The sequence below is a fragment of the Xylocopa sonorina genome, chromosome 5 (assembly GCF_050948175.1).
Source record: "Xylocopa sonorina isolate GNS202 chromosome 5, iyXylSono1_principal, whole genome shotgun sequence".
NCBI lineage: Eukaryota > Metazoa > Arthropoda > Insecta > Hymenoptera > Apidae > Xylocopa > Xylocopa sonorina.
Window position 1 is genome coordinate 7,807,825 of NC_135197.1, and position 27,113 is coordinate 7,834,937.

At 42.2% G+C, this 27,113-nt stretch overlaps 2 protein-coding genes across 12 annotated transcripts in view; one reads left to right on the top strand and one right to left on the bottom strand.

Annotated features, from left to right (window-relative positions):
- Positions 1 to 538: 538 nt before the first annotated feature.
- Trbl (tribbles pseudokinase 2) lies at positions 539 to 21,507 on the bottom strand. Of its 3 annotated transcripts, XR_013101872.1 has the most exons (5): positions 21,004 to 21,507; positions 18,242 to 18,998; positions 8,283 to 8,584; positions 844 to 1,890; positions 539 to 794 (listed from the first exon to the last, which is right to left on the bottom strand). XR_013101872.1 is itself a non-coding variant. In XM_076895808.1 (4 exons), the coding sequence occupies exons 2-4, from the start codon at positions 18,533 to 18,535 to the stop codon at positions 1,440 to 1,442; spliced, it is 1,047 nt and encodes a 348-aa protein (XP_076751923.1). In that variant the 5' UTR covers positions 18,536 to 18,998; positions 21,004 to 21,507; the 3' UTR covers positions 539 to 1,439. The 3 variants fall into 3 exon arrangements, 2 of the variants coding, with proteins under 2 accessions (XP_076751923.1, XP_076751924.1); XM_076895808.1 differs by having other exon boundaries at positions 539 to 1,890; XM_076895809.1 differs by lacking the exon at positions 21,004 to 21,507 and adding an exon at positions 19,387 to 19,557 and having other exon boundaries at positions 539 to 1,890.
- LOC143424017 (putative RNA methyltransferase CG11342) overlaps positions 20,022 to 27,113 on the top strand; it is a 29,041-nt gene continuing 21,949 nt past the window's right edge. For 3 of the 9 annotated variants that reach the window (XM_076895816.1, XM_076895812.1, XM_076895811.1), the window contains exon 1: positions 20,022 to 20,216. Coding sequence is in view for 1 of the 9 variants with exons in the window: in XM_076895810.1 (XP_076751925.1) it covers positions 20,777 to 20,808 (32 nt within the window). In the remaining 8 variants the exon portion in view is untranslated. Of the gene's footprint in view, positions 20,217 to 20,729; positions 20,862 to 21,588; positions 21,729 to 27,113 lie in introns of those variants that run through there. The other 6 variants (XM_076895818.1, XM_076895814.1, XM_076895817.1 and 3 more) reach the window with 6 other exon arrangements.

Consider the following 27,113-nt stretch of genomic DNA (forward strand, 5'->3'; position numbering starts at 1 on the left):
CGCCTCGATTGTACGAACAAAAATTTCCAGCACACCACAACTTTGCTCTGAATTTTCTAATCAGCAAATTAATTTTTTACTATTAACGTTTGCTCTCCTTGTCTTTAACACTGTCTGCAAATATGCACGTATTTCTATTCTGAGAAGGGTGTATACATCTCTTACATGTAAATGAAACCTAATTTGTCTGGATGTTAACTGATCGTTTGCAGAGACAAAGACACACGAGCATGTAGATTAAAAAAATAAATAATTTCGACTAAAAAGATATTATATTAGAGCGATATTTCTTCTCGATAATATATAAAACACTTTTAAGAACGCCTCGGCGTTTCGAAGAGAGAACAGATTGAATTGCAACAATAAATAATCGCTCGCAGGTCTTTGTTAACAATAAAACTTAATTAACGATCATCTCATTGGTTTCCTTTAACGTTTCCCGATCAAAATCGCAATACGCATACGTCGATCCTTATATTCTAAGCCGTCCTCCTTCGGCGTATCGACGAAATAAAACACACAAAAAAAGAACGAATGATTCGGGACCGAAACGATCTCTTCAACTTTTAATCCTTTATTTGGTATCTTTCCAATAGGTAACATGGCTCTTACACGTGATCTGTGCATAGAAAGAATATATAAAACTTATACATACATAGTTACAATTTAAAGAACACAACTTTAACTCTTTCAGCTTCCAAAATTTTTGACAATTTGTTTGTTTGCCTTTTCCAGAATCTTGGTCTGTATATCGATTGTACGAATTCTTGACCAACTTCATGGGCTCGTGCTGCCTGCACTTTTTTCAGCAAAAACTATGTGTCCATCTACGGATGAAATCACAGATAAAAACGAAATCAATTTTTTTGTGGAGGCTCCTCTTATCACTGTCTACTAAGCTAAACACACAGATGCTTCACCGCACTCGTAAAATTCTACGCAACTACTTAAGTACCATTTTCTATTTCTTTTTGGTCCAGAATTATCTTTCGTTCGAGTTTTTGGTTTTAAAAAAATAATATCATATAAACAAGTCTGTCTTTTCCTTGACATTGATTGTTCCCAGTACAGAATCTTGAACGAATTAGCGAAAGTAGCGATTACGGCAAATTAGGTGCAATTTAATCATTCTTTACATCAGCCAATTTCTCTCTCGTCCATTATTTTCGTCAAAGAAACATTTCTATTTTGTTAACTTCTCTTTTCAAACTCTTTCATCCACCGTAGAACGATCAGCGACCAAGCGTCTGTACCTTAACGTTACGTCCTCGCAAAGTGAAAAACCAAAGGTGAAGAGAGGATAAATAGCTGAACAAGAAAACAGAAGCCATGTGAACGATTCGAAAACGAACCCCCCGCGTATGTCTCGTCCAAATAAAGGATTAATAAGGAAAGCTGGGTCCAGCGCGCGCGGAATATATCTTCTTCTCTCGGAAGAGTCAGTCTTGAGGATTGTTAGGTAGCTCTGGTACTATCTGATCCTGACAGGAGGATCTGCTCGACGCGGTGCAGACCCGCAACGGTTTCGCCAGCCAGGGATGCCTAGGCACGTCCTCCGCGTATGGCCTCTCGGACGGTTCCTTTCTCAGGAGCGAGCGGATTAAGCAGCGAGCACGCGGTGTGAGGCCCTCAGGCACCGCAAAGTGCCCGCGCGAGATCTTGGCGAACAGGGACGCGTGCTCCGCGTCGTTGAACGGATAACGTCCAACCAGCATCGTGTAGAGGAGCACGCCAAGCGACCAGATGTCGGCTGCCTTGCCTGAGTAGGCTTGCCCTGAGCGCAGCACTTCCGGCGCCACGTAAGCCGGACAGCCCCGTCGGTCCGTCAGTTTGTCGTCGCCACCTTCGACGATCACGACATCCTCCAGACTTTCCAGGCGGAGTCGTGTCCTGAAATCGAAACAATTGACAGGCGTTAAAACGTGCAACGTGTCGATCTCGCGTTCACGCCTCCTTCACATCGCCTCGAGTCGCGTCCTCGGCTCTTAGCGGATTCAGGAAATGCGATATAGCATGATCGCGGTGGAAATAGTAGCGGTCTGAAAATAAGACAGAAGGATGGAATGTTATTCATGATTCGCAAGTGCGGCAGGTCTAGAAAAGAAGCGACGGTGCGTCAAACGAACCCTTCCGCGCACACCCCTTCCTCCGGTTCCATCGGGAGCACAGTGGTCTGTTTCATTCTACATCCTCTGCGGATGCGTCATCCTCGAAGAATAAACCGAGATCGTCGTCCAACGTCCGCGTCATCGGCCGGACAATTTATATAAAGCGAAGTCGATGGTCGCACGTGTAATACACCGCGGAGGCAAAGGGGTATAACGAGACGCCGCAGCGACCGCCTGGGATCGTGTGCAACCTTTTACGTACGAGGTATTTTCAATTTAGTAACAGAGGAGGACGCGACATCGCGATTGAGCCATCGCGTCGCCTCGCGTCGCCTCGCGTCGCCTCGCGTCGCGGAACGAGCCGCAATGAAAGCACTGGTGAAAGAAAGAAAGGAGAGTGAGCGCGCACAGTTGATCAACCTGCAACGCGGAAGTCGCGGAACGCGCGTATGTACGTAATAATCCCGGCTCTTAGGTAACCAGTAAGCTTTCCACGATGCTCCTTTCCTCGCATCGATTACGATACTCGGCGAGGCTTCCATCTTTTCATCTCGCCGTCTAGTTTGAAGCGACGCTCCGTGCACGTTGCGAGATGGATGTTTGTCGTATAATTTACTTCTGGTCGAGATGATTCAGAATTGCGCGGTGGCATTTTGCAACAGGACCGTTGTGATTTATTCTTGTTTGCATATTATTTATGCACTTTGCAAGTTTGAGAAGACGACAGTCAAGGGAGGTGGAAAATGGTGGCTGTACAATGGAAGCCTTGTAATACGATTTTTAGGGCCATTTGGCATCGGTTTGTGCTATTTCGAGATGTTGAAATGCAGCAGGAAAGCTTGTGGATTTTTATAATGTCCTATATATATAGCACTAAATTATCACTGTTCCTAATTGAATCGTTATTCAATTGTTCGCAGCCCTTTGGTCGTTTTAACCGAGGCTAACGTTATTTATTCTGATACTCGTAAATAATATCTTGCCCAACAGCGGTTCGAATTAAATGTCGTTTGTAATATCAAGCTACGAGGCGGAGGAAATTCGAAATCAAATTATTGCCAACAGTAACGTTCTTAGAATACATTTAAAACAGATTGGCGACAGTGCGTGCACGTAATATTCTCGGGTCTTGAGCAACTTTAAGCTCTCGTATCGGCCGAGACATTTGGTCGACATGTAATGTTGTAATCGTTCGGGAAGTGCACACACACATGGAGACGAGATCGATATCACGGCGAAATCAAGCGACAATGTACGCTAAATAATCGTTTAAAATTAATCACGAACACAAAATTCTGTTCTCTTTCGTGCGTTCCACTACTAGTTGTATTTACGGTGCATACTTTCATTGATTCATCTGGTCTCGACGCTCCCCGAGGAGAGAAGAAAGGAAAGGAGGAAGAGAGAGCCTGCTGGCACGATCTTGAAAATCCGATCGAGTGTCAACGGCCTCGAGTCTCGTTTCCTAGAAGCAACCCAGTTTCTCGCGCGCGTTCTCCACTTTGGACGCGCTCGCTCGAGAGACGCGACGAAGATTGAGGATTGGACACCGTACAGCTTTCTTCGCAAACTTTCACTCGTAAGCAAACAACCACGACGACTCCTACGACAGACCGTGGGGTTCAAGAACCTCGCGTCGCGCGGCCGATAAATTCGCCGTGGTTTCCTCCAGAGATTCGTATTTTCGAGACCGGGCTTGTGGAATGGAGAGCGTTCCACGTGAGGAATTACATTAAAATGTTTAGTCGAAAGAAGAATGGTATTCCATAGTCACTAATAAACGATAAATACCTTCACAGATATTGTATCTTCTTTCTTTCTTCTTATAAAGATTGCACGATTATATTATTAATAACGATATTATCTTTGTCAGATATCATTCCCTGGGTCTACATGTAGCGAGCATTTAAGTAGCTTTTTATGCGCCAATTTAAATTCGATAGCGATTCGCAGAAGCGATAACAATAAAAGGTAAACATGATATTAATAAAACATTTTAATCGCTTGTTGCGACAGCTAAACAATTTGAAGAATTTCTAGCAACTTGAAGAATCTTTTCCCACTCGAATATGAAAAGAATAAGAGAAAAAGTGCCGATTACTCGAGTATAATAAGAAGGCGAAGTTTGCCCAGATGCGATGAACTGAACAGCGGACCATAGATGCACAGGAAAGCTCGAGGGACTTCCGGCCGAAGGAAATTATTCCTCCTCGGCGTCGGTCGACGCGTGCATCCCTTTTGTATTATCGGCTGTTCCGTCGTGACACTTGAACTCCGTAAAAAGACGCATCCGGGAAATCGCTGATTCGATCAATCGATCGGTCCTCGCCGTTAGGAGGAACGGAAGAAGGAACACGACAAAAGCGTCAAGGACTCGAATGGAAATGAATTTCTGGCCGGTGGCTATCGGTCTGATCGAATGGTCCGCGAGCGCTCGAAGGACGATCGGAGCGGAACGCGAGAGGGGCAAACGCGTGAAAAGAAGGAGCGTAGAGTGTCAAGAACCTTGGCGTCAATGAATTTCATATGATGCTGTACACCAGAATTAGACACGGGAGAGCGTGTCTCGTTGCCCGTCCGCCAACAAGTATCGATATATCTCGGACGTCGTTGGCATTGTTGATGGACAAAGATCTTCGCTTATAAGGATATTGCCACGTATCTGTCCGCGTCATCGTGCGCTGCGTCACGCGCGTACTAAGGCAATAGCCGCGCGATGGAACGTTTAAAAAAGGAACCACGCGTGCTCAGCGTAGCGAAGGACAGAATGCGTAACCATCATTGACAGCTACAATGGATTAACCCTTTCGGAAAACGTAAGAGAGATTCTGTACTGTTGACTGTTCTGTTATACTGACACACTACCTGCGATTGGAGATTACATTGGGACGTTGCAATTAACGGAGCGCAGAGCTTGTCAGTTTTTTGTTCCGATGGTTTTGGTGTACTTGAAGAGCAACGAAATTAATGACAAAATGTTTCGACCGAAGATGTCGCAAATCCCATGCGAATCGTGACGCCATCGATAAACGTGGGCCAAATGGAACAAGGAAAGTGTAACCTTCTGCTGTTTCACGAATATGATGCTAAATGATATTTACAGGTAGACATTTCGATTGGATAAAAAAAAAAACATAGGAAAAAGTTGCGATACCATGAGGAAAAAAGGCGATGCAAATCTGAGGCCAGAGGAAACACAAGGATATTTGCATAAGCGTGATTGCAGCAAGATACAAGGATAGTTACGTATCGGTATTGCGCATTGCAACCATCGTAATTATATTTGTAACAAAACGACTGACACGAAACCGATGCATATCTATCGGAAATGCATTTTTAATGACACTCCTACGCAGATTCATTCCATTACCGGAAGCATTCACCTCGAAAGCTCGTTACCCCCATTCGAAGGTGTGACAAGCTTTTCAGATACATCTCTTCCCTGGAGTATACCCTGTATCGTTCTATTTAGAAGAAAAAAAACCACAAGGATCTCACGTTTGGGGTCAACGGATCTGTACGGTGCAAGTACACGCACGGCTTGTAATGCAATCGTGCGAGTAAAGAGACGTACGCCTGGACGTCGACAAGTTTCTGGGAGGTGGAACGAACCACGCGTTTCCTAATTATACCAGCATTTCAAAATCTCCCCAGCCGATGAACCAATATGCTTTTCTGGCTTGCAACATTCCCCGTGCCCTCCCCTCTGTCACCACACCACCTCCTCCCTCGGCGTGTGTATCTCGCTGATCTTTCCTTCTCGCTTCTCCTTATTCTACGTGCGGGAGCAGCTCACCGAGCGGCAGGAATGCGAGCGCAACGCGCGATTGGCCAACATTGAACCGACACTGTGCGCTACACACGCCGGTGGCTTTCTCGTTCTCTCAGCCTTTATCGTGCCGCACACACGGTGCTTGCACCATACTAGACAGAGACGGCAAGCACACAGGGTGTCTCCCGGCAATCGTGACATAACCAGGAAGGGGATGATTCACTTGATCAATGAATAGACTGAAATCCAACGATGAACTTTTTTTTTTCTGCAACGCGAACGATTTTCAAAGTTTCCGTGTTTCAATCCACTGAACAACATTCCACGAATATTTGTTACATTAGTAAGATGAACGTTGGAATGTAAATGGAATAACTTTTTTCTTCTAAAGAATTATTCAAATGTCGGTTGTGTGTACTGCGATTGCTGGGACACCCTGTGTACACCCTGGTGTCTCGCCCATTTGGTATCTTGGTTGCTCGGTTGCCCTCGAGCTCGTTGCACTCACCGCCACGGGTAATTCGCGTGTAGGTGCGTGGTATCGCGCGAACAGTCACGTTTAACCGCGGGAACACGCCTTGCGAATAGCTCGCCGTGGCGTGGTCCCGGCGTGGTCTGGCGTGGCGCGATCCGTTCGTTCCACGAATTCATTCCGTCTGCATATGCACGATCGAGATGTCACCCACCCTGTACACGAACCGGAGGACAGTAGGGTGGGATTTAAGCGATCCATGCGGGTTAACAAGTGTGACCCCGCTTCTTAAACGTTACTTCGTTCCACGGCGACAAATTTTTGTCTAGTCCGCGATGGAGTCGAGACGAACGTTCTTCAGTTGAAAGATAATTTCTAATCGAGTTGTTAAGATTACGTTAAGATCGTAATTCAGCAAAGCCATTATTAATCATGGGGAACTTGTACAATCGTACGAATCGTTTAAGTCTTCATCAAGCTGCCCTCGGTATCGAGTGACACGGGGACAATAGTTACATTTTATTGCACCGTGGAAGGTTGGCAGTGTGTAACAGCTCTGGCTTCGAATAGAGTCAAAATGACCTACATCGCGCTTTTATAGCATTGTGTGCCTGGGTGCGTTTACTAGTTGTCCACCTGAGACTTTATGCACTGTTGTTTGCACCGTGATTGAATGGTAGTTACGATAGTTTCTGTTTGATGGAAGGACTGTGGGGAGTTGCCGCAAGGAGTGTAAAAAAATAAAGATTGACAGACAGATGTAGATTGAAATTCAACTGTTAAAGTCTATACCTATTTATGTGACATTTTTCAACAGTTAATCGGAATGTAAATGTCAGATAAATCGTAGACTTCATATTTGATTTATTTTGCTCACAGTATCCACTAAAAGTGTTATGAACGAACACGTTGAATATTCGCGGGTAGGCAATTTTCTTTCTGCTGAGAAGCCATAGAAAAGAAAATCGCCGATAAATTCAATCGAAGAATAAGTCGGAAACAGAACGCAAAAGGCGAGAGCCATTCCTTTGGAATTCAACGTTAGACCATGTCCCAGAATATCGATTACAGATAAAAACATTTTTACAGAAATTGTTAAGCGCTGGAATCTATCGCAATCCCATTAAATCGGGAACGTAGCTGAAACCTCCGTTTCGAATGCAACGGTGACAACAACTTGTCGAATTCGCAATAAATTGCAATAAATAATGCCGGGTTGGAATGAAAACAAGAAAATAGAACGGAATTCATTAACCGTCCAAGGGTTACGTATTGTGCCGGTGTGTATCGGTCGGTGAAGGGGAAATTAATTTATGTAGGCGTGGAAGTACTTCTTTTCTGAGGTACACCTCTCCCGTGTAACCGATGGTGCAAAAGAATTACAGGCGAATATGGAAATGAAACGAATACGAACTGGTTTTCCATGACTGCAACGTACGCTCTCTCTCTCACTCGCTCTAAGAATGCCACAAATGATACGTGGGCGTAACGTATCGTTGACAGTCGTGTCAAATTAACGACTAGTTTGTCACTTCGAGGCACCTTACTTTTTTCCATGTTAGAGACGTATCATTTAAATCAATATCTGAGCTCATTTCTTAATGGAAGTCGTAAGCAGACCTGCGAAAGAGATTACGAGCTGCCAAGTTCTGGAGATACCGAATTATTGCTAATTACGAGCTCTTTATCACTTCTTCTCGAGAGTAAAGCAACGAAATTTGCAAAGATGTAACTTCTCGGTAGTATAAAGTGTAGCTTTACCTACATATGTTTTGCGGTGCACGTATGCGTAGGTAGATTTGTGTAAAGTAACCGGTTTTGGAAAATCGCAGTTTCGCAATTTCACCAGAATGTTTCTAATATCGTGTCCACCAATGTTAACCGACTCTTTCTCAGTTTCGTTACGAAACTGTATTTTATTGCTCCTCACCTTGCTTCATCGGCGAAAACGAACTTCCGGAGCTTCAAATCTCTGAGCACGACCCCGTACTCGTGGCACGTAGCCACGGCCCTGGCCGCTTGCCGGAAGAGCCGCCTCGCCTCCGGTTCCCGCAGTCTCCTGCGCGCCCTTACGTAGGCGTGCAGGTCGCCGTGGTGGCCCTCCAGCAGGAGATAGCGTCGACCTCCGGGTCCTCCCACTACACCGGCGATACCGCTTGCCGCTCCGGTGCCTTCCAATCGAATGTGAGCCTGTAGCAGCGCCTTGCAACCTTTGTCGTCCACGGTCAACGCCTGAAATTCAGCAAAATCGTTGCGTCACTCACACCGTCGTCGTTTCCATACAACTGCCGCCAATTAAGGGATAATCTCCCCGAGTAAGGACAAATAATTCGTGTTTCACGTGGCCACGTCTGCGGGCGCTCGCATTAGAACCGCTGGGCATAACAGAGGGGACACTGCAGTTGGATCGCCTCAGAATTGGAATACTCGTTTCCGTCGTACATCGCCATCCGATATAATATATCATTCGAAGCCTGTATCTGCGAGGCGCGTCGAATTATAACATTGAATTATAACTCCGACTCGGATATCGTTCACTTTATTACTAAACTGCCCCGGCAATTGTACTGTATGCAAATACCTCCTCAATCTTAATACTGAATGGGCTGTCGCACACAAAGTATGATGGCAAGGGGGAAGAGTGAGAGAGAAGTAGTTCTTCTACATGGATCCCTTTAAGGAGCAAGTCATGCGGACGCGGTATGTTCTCAATAACACGTACAGTATCTGCCATTGTGCTAGATAATTGTACGTTAGCATTGACCGGTTAATACGGATATCCGCGGTGAGCAGACAATACAAATATCCGGATCCCTCGAACCGGCCACTTTGCTAACGTGCATATGGTTAACGTTTCCTCTAGGATTATATTTTTCCTCCGTCTGATTAGACAATCTCTTTCCGCTAACATATATCGGTACCCAGATAATCCGGCTCGTGATAAATTCCATTTGTAACAATGATGCTTATGTATCGCAAAGTCTACCTTTCTTTTTGCGTTATCGCCTATCACGGATTGCGTATATGATCAACGATTGAGAGCGCGTAACGATTCCACGAATTTATCATCGATGCTCATTGATGGAACATATTGCGATAATAAAGATAGATGGGAATGAAAATTTAATAATCCGTTAAATTTCATGATTATCAGACAGATGATCGCGTAGGGGCAGTCGAGAATAATTTGTAATTCTAATCGCACGCTACAGTGCAATATTTGATAAATTTTATAAAAACGAAGAAATGGTTAATTACTTTTTCGGTCGTGAATCTTCAGCGTAAGTCGATCATGGTCGATGTTCAAGGCTCCGTTCGCAATTGCATCCGGTTACACGGGACACCGAAGAAACGGTGGGTTTTGCTTTCCAACGGCTAAGTAATTAGACTAATTGCGATGGAATTGACCGGCTGATCGGTTAAGCACCAACGAGAAGAGCAAAGTCTACGCGAGTCGTGTGTGCGCGAGCTTATCTCTACAGTGTTGCTGGTAGAAGAACAATTAATATCCTAAATATCGAATATAACATCCATTGTACAGAGATACTGAAATTGGGAAACAAAAACAATATTCTAGGTATTTTGTTTGATTGATGGATACTCTACGAAGAAGTCGAACTCGATCCAAATATGACGGTCGAGTCTTTTTCATAGCGACAGCCGTATTAAACGCATTAAAATAATAACCGATACACCTTGCGCAATAGCGGCAACATTTTTTTGTCGCCAGTCACAATTTACTTGTTTCAGAGGGTGTGGCCAAACATGCCGATGCCTTGAAATAACAAAAAGTGGTATAATTGTATCGTTAACCTTTTGGAGATGTTATTTGCCGATCGATTAAACAATGCACCAAGAACGTAAATTCTTGTAATTTCTTTGGTGTATTTTTAGAGAAGATGTACTTACGCTTATTTATTTGTGCCACAGAAAACGATTAATTATCATCATCGTGGGATAAAATGTTACAATGTGGCCTTTAATCGCGAAGGGTTAACTATGTATAAATTAAAGAGAAATTATGCATGTTTACAGTGTTTCTTTTAAGATAGATAAAATAGAAATTGGCGAGGATGTTATAAATACACCAATGCATAAATTATTTACCATTCAAGGAATTGACGTTATAGAGATATGAGCAACAGAATTAAGTTCACGAAATTAAACGGGTGAACACGTGTCTGGCTTCGACTAGGCAAAGAATCGAACTGTAACGACTCGTAAACGCCTTGCCTTTTCAAAACAGGTCGATAAGAGAGTAACACGAAATCTTGGCTACTTTTGAAACTTTGTTCGTCCGGCCGTTCATCTCGCGTGTCGAAACCTGACATGGTTTCGAAACTCGAGTCCCATTAGTTTAATAAGGGCACCACTGCGTTCTTTACGAAATCACCCACTGCCGATCGATCATTACCTTTACGATGTTCAAACATCTATCGAATACGCCGAGGGAATTTTGCGCGTGACTAAAATAATGTTTCCTACGCATCGTCTATTTTAATGATCCGAGTTACTTGGAGAGGGAAATTTTACAGCGCGAAAGATTTCAATGATGAATTGTATCATATTTATTCATGAACCGAATATGTTATAGAATTGAACTTTAAATGACTTCTCTTCTTTGTGACGAAAAAATTCTCACATTAATAATCGTAACGATTTAAATAACACGAAATTGATCTGTCATGATCGACCGAGTACTTAAAGTTAATCGTACGTTCCAAATCGATCGCGATATTAAATATTTGCGTCTCTCTTTCAACGAGAAAATCCAGGCTTTAATTGCTTTTGCTCTCTTTCGTCACGGCCTTAACGCAATAGACTTTTTCACAAGGTCTCTCGAATTTGCTTTTCGATTGCGACATGCGCGTTCTGTTAGACCCTGGTATCGAGCAATTTATGGTTTTCGTTGCGTACGGACCAATGATTCGAATGGAGCTCGAAAAAGAAGAATTACTTTCCTCTCGACACCTTTAATCATTTAGTTAAACACGTATCCTCCGAAAAGCAAACACGGGGATCGCTTTGTTTCCAAACCAAGTTTCCAACGAAGCAATTGCCACACGATTTCCAGCGAACTCTTCTCACCATAACCGACTTTTCTTTACAAAATTTGCCGCACAATTGTATTCGATTGCGCCACATTAACCGGTTAACCCATGCTTCTGTGCGCTTACAACTTTCCTCGAGAAACGTGTCGATTCTCGTGTGCCAGGTATAGAACTGAATTTTAGACTTAATTTTAATATACATTAGCTTTAGAATATATAAATCTGACGCAATAAATGTGGACTAGACTTCACAAATTTCAACAAATTATAGCTATCAGATTAAACGAATCGATGAGTGAACGAAAACTACAGTGACAAGTTGAAGTAACCAAATTTAGCTGGAATTTGAAATGGAATTCAATCTTATCTGTGAATCGCACTGGTACTTTTATCTATGAAACATATTGTTCAGTTTGATGGTTTCATTATTTCGAAAGTCACTGTGAGCATCATTTATAGATTACGGAATTTTCCGTGTCATTAAACCTACCAACTTACACACGTATCAGTTAATCCAGGAAAACAGTTAAATTTCCTCTCTTGTAATAGATATTTGATTTGTTAGGAGCAACGATTAAAGCAGCTGTCTATCAATGAATGTACTCGACAAACATCAGTGTTTAAAGGGTTAAAACACGTTATTCAATACGACATTAACCCAGATATGTCCATCGTCCTTAAAAAAAAAAAGATGACTGCAAGCTAAATTTATACAGCGATTGTTATACGTATGACCTCATACATAATTTTGCAAATAACACTTTAACACTTTCGATTTGCATCAAAGAGGTCTGTAGCTGATAAATACGTACGAAATAATGTTTCTAGTAACTTACACAATTCCAGTGTGCAACGATTCTTTCAGAAAGTGGCGCGTATCTGGTGTAACTTCTCCCAAATGATCCCAAAGTCGGCCAATAAACTCCAAGGGAAAAGGCTGGTGAAAAAAGGTGGGCGCGATTGCGAAACCGTGTCACGCAAGCCTCGATGTAATCGTCAATTAAATTAAACGGCCCCGGCTTTAGGAACGATTATGAATAACGGGCAGAGCAGGCGATACGAGCAAGTAACGGCGAGGTGAGGCAAGGTGCAGCCTTGTGTTTGTTGGCGCATGATGACGTAAGCGGTGCATTGTATAACGTGATGATTGTAAAACGTTAATGGAAGCGCGACGAGCAGCTGCTTCTCGCGACTACCCCTACGCGTCGGAGGGTTTCCGTGTGCCCTGGCGTTTCGCCTGTCGAACGTCGCGACTATCGAAGGAAGTATGACCCGTAGCTGCTGACTAACGCTGTCTGCAATTCTTTTCGGGGAAGAAGATAAGGTGATTACACTGCGTTTGTGAATTACGAATTATTTACAGGCGCGGTTTGCCTGCAGCTGGCGGATGAAGGGGAAACTTCGAGTTCCTCGCGTAGCAGGGAGGAAAGAATATTTATATCTTTTACTGGTGCTCTATAACCTACAGGCGCATGGTAATTTTAGTGTAATCGACAAAAAGAGTTTATACCTTACAAAAAAATTAAAGTCTCAAGGAATTATTTACGTCAAACCATCACCAATGATGTGTCGTCAGGTAATCTAGCTAGTCGACCATTAGCCACTGAACTTCGTCCCGAAGAGAAAGATTTGCCCGGCGACTAATTAAATTAGTTACATCGACGATCTCGCAACAAGTTTACCAGTGGAAGCTCCGATCAACCCGATCAACATTAGCGGACCGTTACGTCTTGTTGTATAATAACAGCGGTTCTGTTGGGAACAGTGCAGCTGCGCAATGTGTGCGCCGTTCCGGTTGCCGTTATTCCTAACAACGGCTGCCTTAACAGAGGGATTTTTAATTCGCGATATTTTACGCGGTTGCTGCGCTCTACGTGCATAATTATTCGGCACCTGCTTTAATTTCGTGTTATCTAACCCTTCGGCTGATCACCAGTCCTGGTTTGCCACGTGTTGCAACGGAAACTTGGATCCACAGACCATGTTAATACGACCGCTGCAGATCGACTCAGCTCGGTTCGTTCGAAAATTGGAAAAAATGATTGGAATTATTTAGACAAACTTTACTCTTTGTTCAATCGTGGATCGTCTTGAGCAGATACTACGCGTTTATGTACAATAATACGAGCTGTTACTTATGTAATGCATTTCACGAGCCACCATTCTAAAAATCGAGACACCGAGACGTTGCAGCTATTATTAATTTTTTCTGTCTAATTTAAATAAGAAATTATAACAAATTCCATGCAGATCCATGCTCCGCTAAAACTCTTTGGCATGTGAATGTAACACTTTCTAACGCGATAAGTAATTCGGCTGAAATTTCTGGAGCGCGCGCAATGTTTTTTCACCGGCGAACACAATGCTACCCGGAAGATTAGTCGCATAACGAAATGCACGAAAACCTCAAATAAATTACTTCGAATTATAGCAGCGAGTTACGTCAACAACCTCAGAGGAGGTTTTATATAGCGGAAGCAACGACTGCACGATCGGTTACGACGGTGCAACGTGTTGTATAAAGCAGTGGTTCTCTACGCCAATGCTCACCCTCGTCCACTCTTTTGGATTTCTAAGGGAAAATCGATAAGTGAAACATTTGTCTCGAGCAGTGCGCGATATTTTTACGAAAGTAACACCAGAGTAGTATCAGAATGATAATGTATATACAGAGATTTCCAACGACTGGCTGTTGCACCAAATTTTCCCTTTAAACCAACTCGCAAGCCGAAAGTGACGATAAGAACCGCTGCAGGATACTCGATTCGTATTTGTATGGTGCAAGCGCAGCAGAAGGTGGAGAAACGGCAAAAATTCTTTCACAGAAATTCACTGCACTCCTATTTCTTTTCCGTTCGACAGAGACGAAACAAATACGCGACCTCGAAGACGTCGTCCCGAAGTATTCGAGATTCCGAAATCGTTAATACGACGGCAGCTAAAGGATTTCATAAAGACCGTTATGTGACTGCAAGAAAGCTAACAACCGCATAAAGTACAAGTCTTAAAGGATTAACCGAATACGAAGGCTGTGACTACACGGAACCGCTAACAATGATCTATCATTTTCTTATTTGCGATCCTGTCACTAGTAAATCAATTCTGTGAACAGCTTTATCTTTTCCCGGAAAAATTTACATGAAAAATAAACGTTCGTTATAATGAACAGAGATAATCATATTTATAACTAAAAGGAAACGAATTGGAAACCGGAGTTACTTTAAATATATGAAATTAATGTTAGGTAACACGAGGCATTCGCGATGGATGAACGCTTTTCATTATGGGCAAGTATCGGAATAAATTATCTATAAGTACTACATGTGGTTAATTCTATGAATCGACTATTTTATAAATGGATAACTTATCATTGATTCTATTGGCGATCATTGGATAATTTCTTTGAACAGAGAAATCTTTAACAGCATACGCATGTCTAAATCAGAATGTAAATCCGGATTCTCTTATTTGTCAAGGAATTGAATTATTTTGATTACCGATAAATTCATCGTGCTTAAATCAATAGCCTGTACGAATACAGATGTGTTTGTACATATAATTAAAGATTTCGATAATGTAAAATCAATGTTTTAAGAGACAAGACTAAATTCGATTTCTAAGAACTACTTATAGGAAGATAGAGTGGTGATGATATGAATTGCAGAGAACCGCGTGATTCAAACCCGGATCTTTCGTTTCCCGGACAGCTACTTTATTGATTGAGCCATTCAGACCACCAACAATTCTAATATTTCAGATCAGTCGCAGACTTTGAATTGCTGATCGATCGATTTCAATTACCTTTTGCTATTTTGGATCAATCTTTCGTTACAGATCACTAGAGTAAATAGACGAATAATTGCCAAATGAACAGTCGAATCAACGCTAATGTCTCTGCTCATTACCTCATCGCGAATCCACTGCAACGATTCACTCGTGTCGAACATCCATCGACACTAAACCAATGAGATGCAGATCTTAGCGATTCTAGATCATCTCTATGGAATTCGAAGTCTTTTTCAAGTCTGAAATAATAATATCCATCGTTCGAAGGTGAAACACGTTGCAACATATCCAAGGTTCGCGTTCTTAAAACAGCAACGTTCATTAGAAATGCAACAACTATGGGATTTAATTGCGAGAAATGCGGTGAAGGTTGACGCAATAACATTCTGAACAACTTTTCTCAGAGAGTGACACACGCGTCCCTACCAATGAATCTTATGCCACCGATGACAATGGAAATAACAGTTGTTAGTACCGCGAGAAGAAACACCGGATACTGAAGAGGATCCGCTACTTTTTCCTCTAAACGGTATAACCGTACCTGCGGACGCGCTCTAAAAAGTATGAGTCTTCTGCAGAAGGCATTTCATCTCGATTGCCATTGGATACCGTTTCTATTTTTCCAATATCTGATTATTTTAAGTCAATATAAGAAAGAGCAAGATTGGTTCCACAAGTACAATTTAAAGTTTTTAGTTTTGGCAAAGCAATCGATAAATAATTCAGTTTAATGCAAAAATTAATTATTTCTTATTTCATTACTTGCAAGTAGTGTATATTTTTAGTGCGCAAAGGTTTTTTATATGTTTTTTAAAAAAAGTAAAAACAGGCATTTCTTACTCGACATTTTTTACAGGTACACTAACGTTATGTAGGTCAGTTTCATGGTTCGATTTTAGTTTTTGAGAAACTTGAAGCTAAATTATATGATATTTCGATTTGTGCCTGATATAATATTGAAGTAGTAAACTTTTGACAGATCCAGTTACTAAGAAAAGTGTAGAGGAAGTAGAAGGCATTGTTTTGCAATAACTTCGATATCAAACATATTCCCATTTTGGTAGCAAAGTCCTGTACGTTGCAAGATACTTCCGAATACAGAAAATTAAACGTTCTTCCACCAATGTGGAGTACGTGCCTATGTACACGTGTAAGGATGTGTCTATGTACATTGTCGTAAAAACAAGAAACACATGACGCTGAATATGAATATGTGGATACGTAATGTGTGTACCAACCTTGAGACAAAAAGCGCAAATAAAAAATAAGAAAAGAAATACGCAAATAATCCATCACGAACCAGAATAAGGTACAACTAAGTTTATAATTTACAAATATAACCATAAAAGACTATCGCTTGACGTAAAGGAACATTTAAATTCGCTATCAGAGATATTCCAGAAGGAGGAATAATTATTTCCGGGTGAGTGTTGATTTAAAATTCACCAAAAATAGAGATGACTAGATTTTACACGGAGGTTTTTAATTTTTGTATATCCGGGATTATACGAATCGGTGGCATCGACCGATAATGCGTGAACCATTCACGTTCGACCCGAATCCCAACGAAATAAGCCTGTAGGCGACAGTTTAGAAAGGTGATTTTCACCGATACACCGTGTAAACTTTTATTGGACGTGTTTCTGCACGTTGTTACACACCTGCCTCCGAGTCTTACGTGACACATATCCTGGAGGCAGGATGCGTTTGTTCTATCAAGGATAAACGACCAAACGTGTTTCGAAATCCATTCGCGACTATTTTTCTTCGTCAACAACGTTATTCGAGAAATCTTCAGTTAGGTACATTATTCTGAACATCTCTATCGATGATTTCACAATTACTACGAAATCCTTGCTTTTATAAAAAAGACCTATGAATGTATACCGCTATATCCTATTGCAAATGTGTGGAACTTGTATGCAACATACAGGGCAACGTACTAATCGAATTAAGTTTTTGTAATGAAGGAGAAGTAAGTTTTGGTAAGTTCGTGATTAAACTTATTCAAGAAGATATGGTGGGAAGATAAAACGTGCAACAACTTTTAGCCGTGACTGTCTTCGTTTCTCCGGATTACTTTTAAATGTTGCAATGACGCGGATAAAACAAATGGTCTAGATTTCTAATAAAATGCTCGAGACGATTGAATAAAAAAAGTTGCAACTTTTAACTACGTAATACCTTTATCAATTCGCATTACGTTGCTACTCTTACATAACGTAGATAAATCTAAGAATTTATCTTTTTTATTTACAAGTTTTCTATAACGATGTATTGTGAGTAAGTTTATGGCAAAAATGAAGATCATTTACCGACTATCGATACTATAACAAAAGGGATATTAACAATCGGGCACTAAACATTGCCCACGTGGGAATGAATAATGGATCGTTCGGTTACAGTTAATTAAAACGTGAATTTTTATATTTTAGAAGACAATAAGAACGCAATTCGACATTTCCTTGAGAAGAGTACACAGTATGCAATGCTATTGTGGTCTGAAGTCAACAAGTGTTGCACAATTATCTATAGGGCACATTACAGCATGCACTCCGTTTGTAAAATCAGTTAGTTTTTCATAGAGTAAAAGGAAGTAATTTAATTAACAAAATAGAACGAAATCATCTACGAACAGCGTAAAACACATCGTAAACAAGAGTGACGTAAGTCAAGAAGGTTAGAAAACTGAATCGCCGCCATACTTGCATTCTTCGCATTGAAAACACCACTTTAATCGCCAATCACAAGACGATTAAAGAGCTGTAAAAATCACTTTATTAAAACAAATTATTTGAATTATGGCCTATACTTGAAAACAGTTTCGAAACAATTTTAAAGCAATGAAATAATTCTCGTCTACTTTTATGTAACCGAACCTTAGCTTTACTGGTAGGGATGTCTGTCAATAACACTAGCACTCACTTATGTCACTCTCGCGTAAAACAGCACGTATGCAACGATAAATGGATTAGAAACTACACGTGTTCATTCAGTACATAAAACAAACCATAACATAATAGAAACGAGTATAAAAAGCTTCAAAACTAACCTTTGCGACTAAATGTTGACCGGTGTGAACGTCGACGCACCGGTAGAGAGTACTTCCTTCGGCAGGTCCAAGAAGCAGGTACCGATCTGCGAGTATGGTAGGCCCATGATGGTCGGTGGGCAATGGTTCGTAACTAGTGAAGACAACCTCCGGCACCGACCTCGTCTCGTCGTTCGTCGGCTGTTGACTGATGTCCTGATTATTATTTGAACTGACCAGGAACTTTCCATTGTTGGTACGAGCAACTTGCAGATGAAGAGAATGCTGCTGTCTGACAGCGGCTGTCACTCTCATATTGCGCCGTTTTCACACACGCACCGTTCCTTTTTTTTTTTTACACTCGCGGCACTAGTCTGCCTCCCTTTTTATCTTCTTCTCCTCCTCCTTCTCTCTCGAACCAGTTCGTTTTTAGCGAAACGAAACCCGTGTTGTTCGTTCCTCGTAGTTCGATCGTATTTTATAGAATTACTCGTAATTATTGTCAATGGACCGTTAAAGCAGAAAAGCCTTTTGAACACACTTCACGTCACAAGATTACCAAACGCGGTAGCTGCGACGATTATCAATTGTAACGGGCCGATCTGAACGCTTTTAAGCTCTATCGGTATAAACGCGTTGTATAGCTTATACGGATTAATTATTAGGTAAGAATATCACTTGTGCTCGGGCCCACGCAGCGTTGCTTCGTGCTACCGCTGGGTCCTTGGACGGAGATCTTCGTGGGTGACAATCGGTCACTCTTTTTTACGAAAAAGCTCTGTGACAGACAAGAACAAGAAGAAGGTTATCGTATGACACAATATGTTTGCAATTTGAGTGCAGTATTTTATTACATATCGAGTTTGAGTATACAGAAAATCGTAATGGTAAATCATATGTATTCAGAATAGGGCCTGGATGACAAGGGTTCCGTTCATTAACTCTATGTGATTCACGGACAATTTCAAAAGACGACGTTTCGACACTCGTCCTGCCTTGTGCGCAATTTCTATGGAGAAGGGGACACTGTAAGGTCAGGGATATCACTGTAAGGCGGTCGTTGCGCTGTAACGTTCTATCCAGCAAAGGAAACCGAGCCGCAGAAAAATTATAAAATGTGATGCAACCAACTCTCGAGGGCATTATTAATATAGCTAATGATATACCGAATTTTTATCGAAGCCTCTTCTCCTTTATTTACACCTCGTTGCGCATAACAAGCGATAACTGCATACCGTTCATTATCATGTCTCAGATATCACATGCACTTTGGTACATATGTGTACATAATATCTTAGTACTGTTATACAATTTTCTAGTATGTTCAATCCTTTGCCCGCATAATATTAACTTAAATTATGATATTTTTCTGAAGTTCTGTTATAAAAGTTGTAAAGTAATTATGAAACACGTTTTTGCAAGCGACTCTACTGTAAAGAAGCAACTTTTTCTTCGCAAACATCGATTTTCCAACTACGATTGCCGAAACCCGACGATATATAAATTCAAGGTTCTTAACGCTATGCAATTTGAGGTACATCGTGTTTCAAGTCGCGTGAGCTTCGAACTACCGTTCGCGTTTACTTTTTGCGACACGCATTCGTCTGGTTTCAGTCTCAGTTTATTAATGCTTCCAGATAATGCAGCAAAAACAGCGAAACCGGTCGGTAATCAGAAATTCGAATTCCACTGCCTCGATTGTTCGACTTTATCGTTTGTACGGATGCCGACTATCGATATTCGCGAAATCGCGCCATTACGATATCCACGCACTTGCGCAAAACTCCTACCGTTCCAAAGATCAGGGATGTGCGTTAAACGTTTCGTTCCCCGGTTTCCTCGACGAAAGGTAGTCAAGGTTCGAACGTGACTCCGATCCGTCATCTCTGCTCGATGGTTTACCGAGGCATGCATTTTCCTACGGAGTACTCGATCGTTTAAAATTGTAAGGTCAGCGGTGTAGCGACAGGTGCGGGAGCTCCGCGCTGGAACTCGGGTAAGCATCCCCTATGCCCACGATCATTGAATGAACGAGAATCTGACGAAATAGCTCGGTTGGAATTAGTAAAGTGTTGCGTCCATAACGGTGGCGCGTGTCGAAACGCGTGTGTACACGTTCGCACGCATACTATCCAAGTAGATAGCAGATATCCTTCGGTAAGGTCAAAATGGCGGAGTTCCACAGTTGTCACGGCGATATTGCGGGCACCGGTTGCATTAATAGCGCGCGCGAACGTGACGCAATACCGCGAAATAAATTGCCTAATACGTCCGCTCACGCAGTCCATGACTTTTACGTCGATGGATCGCGTCGGCGTTTCTCTAACGACTTCCGACGCGAACCAGGAACAAAACGATAACGATGGATTACCATTCTTGGTGAATTTCTCGGGACAGGTTTCAAGAATTTTATCGAACGGTCTCTTAAAATACTGGACGGAAATATCCGTGAACTTTTCATGGCATTCGCAGAGTAGTCAAGCTAGGAATACCGATTGGTGGTTGTCGTGGTTAATTGCGGCAAGTAAACGACCCGATGGGAAAGCTAGAAAGGGGATGCACACTGATATCAGGGCAAGCGCACCAAAGTAAATATATGATAGAACACGCGAAGAGGCTGACATCGATCCGCTACGCGTCGGTAATAATCACTGCACTTTGCACTGTACTCGCGCGGAGCTGATACGCAAAATACGCGCACACACATCGCAATAATTCCCTTCTTTCTCTCTAAATAGATTTAATCTGTGTATGTAAAGCAGCAGGATGGCACAGGACATTACCTTTTGTATGTTCTTCCTGTTGTCGCCGTACGTTCCTGAACGGGTGGCTGGGGTGGAGAAACGATCAGACGTAATCCGTGTTCCCCCCAAAGACGTTGTTGATTAACCGCCGTCTGCTCGAAAAACGTACACCCGGTTTCCGCCGGACGTATCGGTTTTTCGAATAGCGAGCGCGTCGGATAAAACCTGGCCTTCTTCTTGTCGACTCTACCTGGATGGTTGTCGGTAGTGTTCTTTCTGTCGTTCACGGCTCTCGCAATTCGTCTTCCGAGCAGCCGTCGTTGTTATTGTTTCTCCTTCGTCACACAGACTGCGAGGCTGGATAATTCGAGAGAAACAAAGTAACGTGAGGAGCTGAGCGGTTACGAACGAGGGAGACTGTGCGGTAAGATTTATATCCCGCGCAACGGACGGTCCAACGTTTTGGGCCGGCCCTCCGCTCAGAAACGACGGCGGCAGCAGAACGAACAAGTACAGACCGATCGCGCCATTGTGCAGCAAACGACTGAGGGTATGGTCGCCGCCTCGGTTTAATCCGACAGAATCGGTAGTTGTTCGCCGAGGGAGTGGAGGATAGTAGCGCATGCGTTCTACGCGACAGTGGCGGCACAGGAGCGTCGCGTAGAGCGGTACCTTCGCGTGTTTTTGTGCTCGTAAAACGTGATTCAAATTTTAGGAGCCTATTTATAAAGGAGGACAAATTCTTTTGTTTCGAGTTTCCTGTGGTGAGATATCTTTTTGTTTTTTTAATCATCAGATACCGATACCATTCGGAGAAATAGAGGTTCCACGAATTATGAGACGGAAAGAATTGTTCTGTTGGTTTTGTACGGTGGAAACGTGGTAGAGAGAAAGAGAGAGTACTCTTCTTCTCCCGAAAATATATTAAAAATTTATACGTACGTTTCGAATTTCTGTAGGGATATGTGATTACAGTTTCTCCGCCATACCAATTACGTTACTGATTTAGTATTTTAGCCTCTAGCTTTTACATGCCTTGCAATATGCTCTTGATTTACATTTAATTTGCATCAATGATGCAATATGCGGCGGAATTACACAGAAGATTGTTGAATAACGACGGAATATATAATATCGAAGGAAGCTTAGTATCATTAATAGGGCCTCGCGAATTGATGATGCGTTACTGGCCACATCAGTGCGTACGTGGGCATCCTAAACCGCGACACGCGGTCGTATATGTAAATGTTTTATACGTTTACAACAAACTATCTGTGACTGTAATTATTCTTACATTATCCCGTGTACCACGACTTTACCACTAATTAAGTTGATTAAATATCTATTTTGAAATTCGTCACTCCTCGATAATGAATTACATTTCACCATAAAAATGGACATGGCAAATGTATTTTTAAATATAATAAGCTAACGCGGCAAGTTTTACGATTTGGTATTTTTTTTTTCACCAGCAAAAAGAGTTCGTAGAGAGTGCACTTTTTTCAGATACTCATTTCGCATAAATTACATGCCCTTGACCTACCTTAACGTTCCTTAGCAACCGCGGGAGGTACGCTTTAAACAATCGGTGGCAACTAGGGGCACGTAACCTCACCCACGTACTCCGCTATGGCCGTGAGAAAACGTATCATCGTAGCATATATTTTTTGTCATAAAAAAGTAGAGGCATGGCGTTACTCTTTAGTCATTTCTTGAAATACATTTAGCTTCTCGATACTTCGCTTCTATAGACGTAACGAAATAACATTAAACGCGAAGGTAACTCGACTGACGATGAATAGCAACGCTACTTAATCTTCCTTCTTGTTGTGTAGTTTGAAATAAAAGAATCGTGAAATATCGAATTTTCAGTTTCAACGGTAAAATGCTGCACACTTCTTACGCGATTCATCTTTTTGGAAGTAAAAACTATTGGAAAACTTCATCTACGAGAATGGATTATTATTTCAAACGGGAGGTTCCCTACAGGGCTATAACGTACTGCAAAATGTTGATTGAAAAGTGTACATTTACGATGGTATAAACGAAGATATACGGTGGATCGTGTGGATCACGGGCTGAGCTGAAGCAGGCCTTCGAATTTCCAAACGAGCTCAGCCCCAGACCGGATATTGGCCAACCTAGTGCTTTTTTTTAACGCACTCGATTCTGCCACTTACGTGGGTGCCGGTTGCTTCGTTTCGCGGTGGGATGATTCAAGCCGACCATGTATGTCAACGAAAACGGCGGTTTGGATGCGCTCAGGAAACGATAGATCTTACTAAACGTGCCAATTATCTGATACCAACCAGTAGATCCTAACTAACCAGTGTATTTCGATAAAATCGATCATTCGATGCTTTTGAATCGTATCAATTTATCTACATACATTTTCATTTAGAGTCTCAAAAGCGTTATCGACCATCGAATCTTTGTGAATCTAAAAATATAACGAAAGTCCGAGATAGGAAAAGTACAGGGAATGTGAAAGAGCGAGGTTCTGCAAGCACTCTGTTCTTGAATTTAACCCTGATTAATCGCGGTTAATTCGTTCCTTTTGCTCCGTTTTAAATGACGACATCAGAATAATACTTGTTTTCAATTCACGCGCGATCTTTCGCCGGATGTTGCCGTAGAAATTTCGTCATGCGCGGTGGCTGAAGCGGCCTCAAGGTTGACGAATATTTATCAAGAACGTAATTTCGATAACGGATTACAATCTTCGACTGATTGGACTTTGTTTTCGGACGTCAGAAACGCCTCCAGATTTCTTTTTATTCGACCGATTCTGGACTCGATTGGTTCCCGCTATTGTTGTTCCTGAGTACTAGCATCGATTTCCGGAGATTCCGTTGAAATATTTGTATTTTTGCACGCGATATTTATTGGCCGACTCCTTATCTTTTATCGCCGCCTACCGAAAAACGTTTCGTGACACGACACCTTGGTTTATTATCTAGTTAAACGATAAGAGGAGTGTACGTGATTTTCGTAAACCTACGAAAGTCGACGCTTTCTCGTAGGGATAATGATATTGTTCCTGCTGAATGAATCGTTGCAGCTGATAAAACGGATATTATGTTTAATTTTGTCTACCGTAGATGCGAGAGACCTGTAAATAAAACCAGATACCGATGGATTTGGAAAGTCATTGACCAGCCGTGATTGCGAAAGGCTATCTTGGATTCGAACAAATACACTTGGCGAGCGACCTTCGATTCTCGTCGACCAGTTTTCTTCTTCGCTCCGTCTCGTTCCTTTCTCGTTCTCATCCACCACCTTCGTAAAGATATTAAAAAGGTGCATATCCGTTCGGAACTCGTTCACAGAAATATTTTCGGAGCTGCATCATCGTCGTACCTTCGCTCTCGGTTAAAAGAAGGCTCTTCGTTACGTACGTAGTCGACCGGAAACGTCGACTTAATCAACCGTATTATTTTTGTCCGTCATATTCTCTCCTTACTATCGCATTACTAAAACAGCGAATGCGTCTAGTTCCTTTCCAATTTGAAAGCTCGCGCGATTTCGAATCGCACGATTTCAGAAGTCAGCGGAAAAAAGCGGACCTTGAAGAATTCGGTTTTAAAATCACTTCTGACTGCGAGATAGATAGGAGGTCATTAGGTGGCTGGGCTGATAATTGATACGGATAGACGGTAGAAACGTTAGGCAAACGTGAATACGTGACGCGAGTCATGCATAAATTTCGTTGGGCATCTCTCTGTACGTTACCTTTGCTCCAGGCTTGTACACGCGCGTGTATGCACGCGTCGAGAGGAATTGCCCGACCGTGGCTCGATTACTACTCGACAATTAGTCATCGGTAACTACTGCGTTGCTGACTGACTCGTCGTAGACAATGGGTGATGAGAGCACTGTGTACACACGTATGGTGATTCCAAAAATTTCAAGAGTTTCGAAAGATTCGACGGACTTGCGCAACGCCTGAACACTTCCTGCGTCCCGAGAAACGTGATTAATTAGTTATGCAGAGATTCGTGGATTTGCGACACGATTTTAGGTGTGCCTATTATTGATTGTCACGAGTGGATAAAGTGAAGCGAGACATATCATTTGATAAATGAAAGTTTCACGGTGTTTCACTGTCTTGAATCGATGAATCGGTGTGACTGGACTTGGATTGTGATAAAGATTATCTGCGTTTAGCTTGATGTAAAAGTAAACTAGCATTGCATCTTGCTGGGAGACATTCTGAGCTGAATTGCGTAAGATTCGATATCGTTGTTCGTGATGTTTGTTTTCCCTTTTCACTAAATCCGGATTAGAAGTTTCCAGAATTTTTAGTTTCTGCTAATGATTTTTTCAACTGTCACATTACAGTTACTTAGTTACAAGAGGTATAGGTTGTGGGATTTTCGATAACTGACGTAATATAATAATATTCTGAGTAAGCTGTCTTTTGCGTGCGTATCTAAATGCTACACGTTCCCTCTTCAAAAGACAAGAGAAATCGAAGAGAATCGCAGATGCAAAGAGTTTCGCGACAATCACCGTCTCGGGACTTTCTGCAAGTCCTTTTGCAACAACTTGCATGGTTCTTCTGCGGGCATTCTCATGGTAAACGTGCCGGACGCACGATTATGTTCACGGTCGAAACTATTTTCGCGGATGTCTCGCGAGACCGTGATTGCGCTGAAGGAAAAAGTAACGACGTGGGCAATCGTTGTCAAAAATTGTTACTTCCGGTGATTATGAAGCCTGCGGTCTTTGGTCGGTCAACTTTCATAAATAGCATGCGGCTGATGCGTGCCTCGCAGTTAAGAAAAATAGCGCGAGAAGTGATGTATTCGAAGAAACGTCGATGAGCAAACTTGGACGTAACAAATCGTAATAAATCGCAATGCATCTGTGCACGTTGTTTCTCAGTGCTTTTGCATTTTTATCCCGTGTACAGTTTGTTCGTGTAGCTCCGTCTTAATCAACGTGTTCCTTATCCAATTTATATTATCCTGAAAAGTATTGCAAGAGAAAAAAAGAATACGCAGTAAAGAGATACAAACTCGATGTTTGCCAATGAAGAATCGAAAGAATTCCGACTTAACTAATCTCGAGCGTCGTTAAACAAGAAAAAACTATCTCATTTCGTCCAATTAATGAAAAAATTCAGCAAACATGAAGCGACCCCGATAGGGTAATCTGACGTAAAGCAGGAACAATATGCCGTCTCGGTCCTATCACGAACATACGCATTGGTAACAAAAAAGGGAGCATGTAGATAAGTTCAACAACAAAAATTACATGTTCGGCGTTATCACACGCGAATAATGTAACCGATTAAGCTTAAGAAAAGAAGTGAATCCGCAAGATAATGATGTAATAATGAACGGAACGAAAAGGCTCGTTTCTCGTTGGAACGGAATTGCAAAGGAATTGCAAAGGAATTGCAAGGGAACGTCGCGTTGCGAAACGAATGCACACACGGCTGATGGTTGATCGCGAAACTTGTTCGCATCCAAGATTGCGGGTAACCGTGTCACTTCTGTCTGTTTTATTCGCGTGAGAGAGACGATCGTCGTCAGGGCTACCATAAATCACGGGGACGGAATTATCGCGAACAAAGGGGCTGCTCGGGAGCGACGCACGAAATTGTTTAAACGAGGCGAGGCAACGACGAGAAAGTGCAAATTTACGATACAATATCGGTTGGTACGTACTCGGTTGGCTCCTTGGACTACGCGCGTACGTGCGATACGGCATGCAGCCCACGGCATCGGTTAATCTTCCGGTCTGTTACCGCTTCGAAGCACGAAAATTCACGCTGATTACACGAATTAAGATCGCACGCACTCGTTAATCTTCTGTCGATCGCGGCCCATGTATTATGACTGCCCTATTGGGAAAACTGCGACCGACAGATATACCCGCCAACACACTCACAATGTGTCATTGTGTGGGAACATAGCGACGTTTGTTCGTATACTTTTATGGGATGTAATATGTCGAATGTATGTGTTAAACGGTTTAATGTGTTTAAGACTGGGCTTAATAATGGATATTTAATATTTGGGTTAGGGAAGGTGTATTTGGTTCTATTTATTGCGTCATGTTGCATTCTCACACCTTTTTGCAATACGTTACGACACGCTCGAAGGGCTTTCAGTCATTCACAGAGATGTCATCAGCTGTTC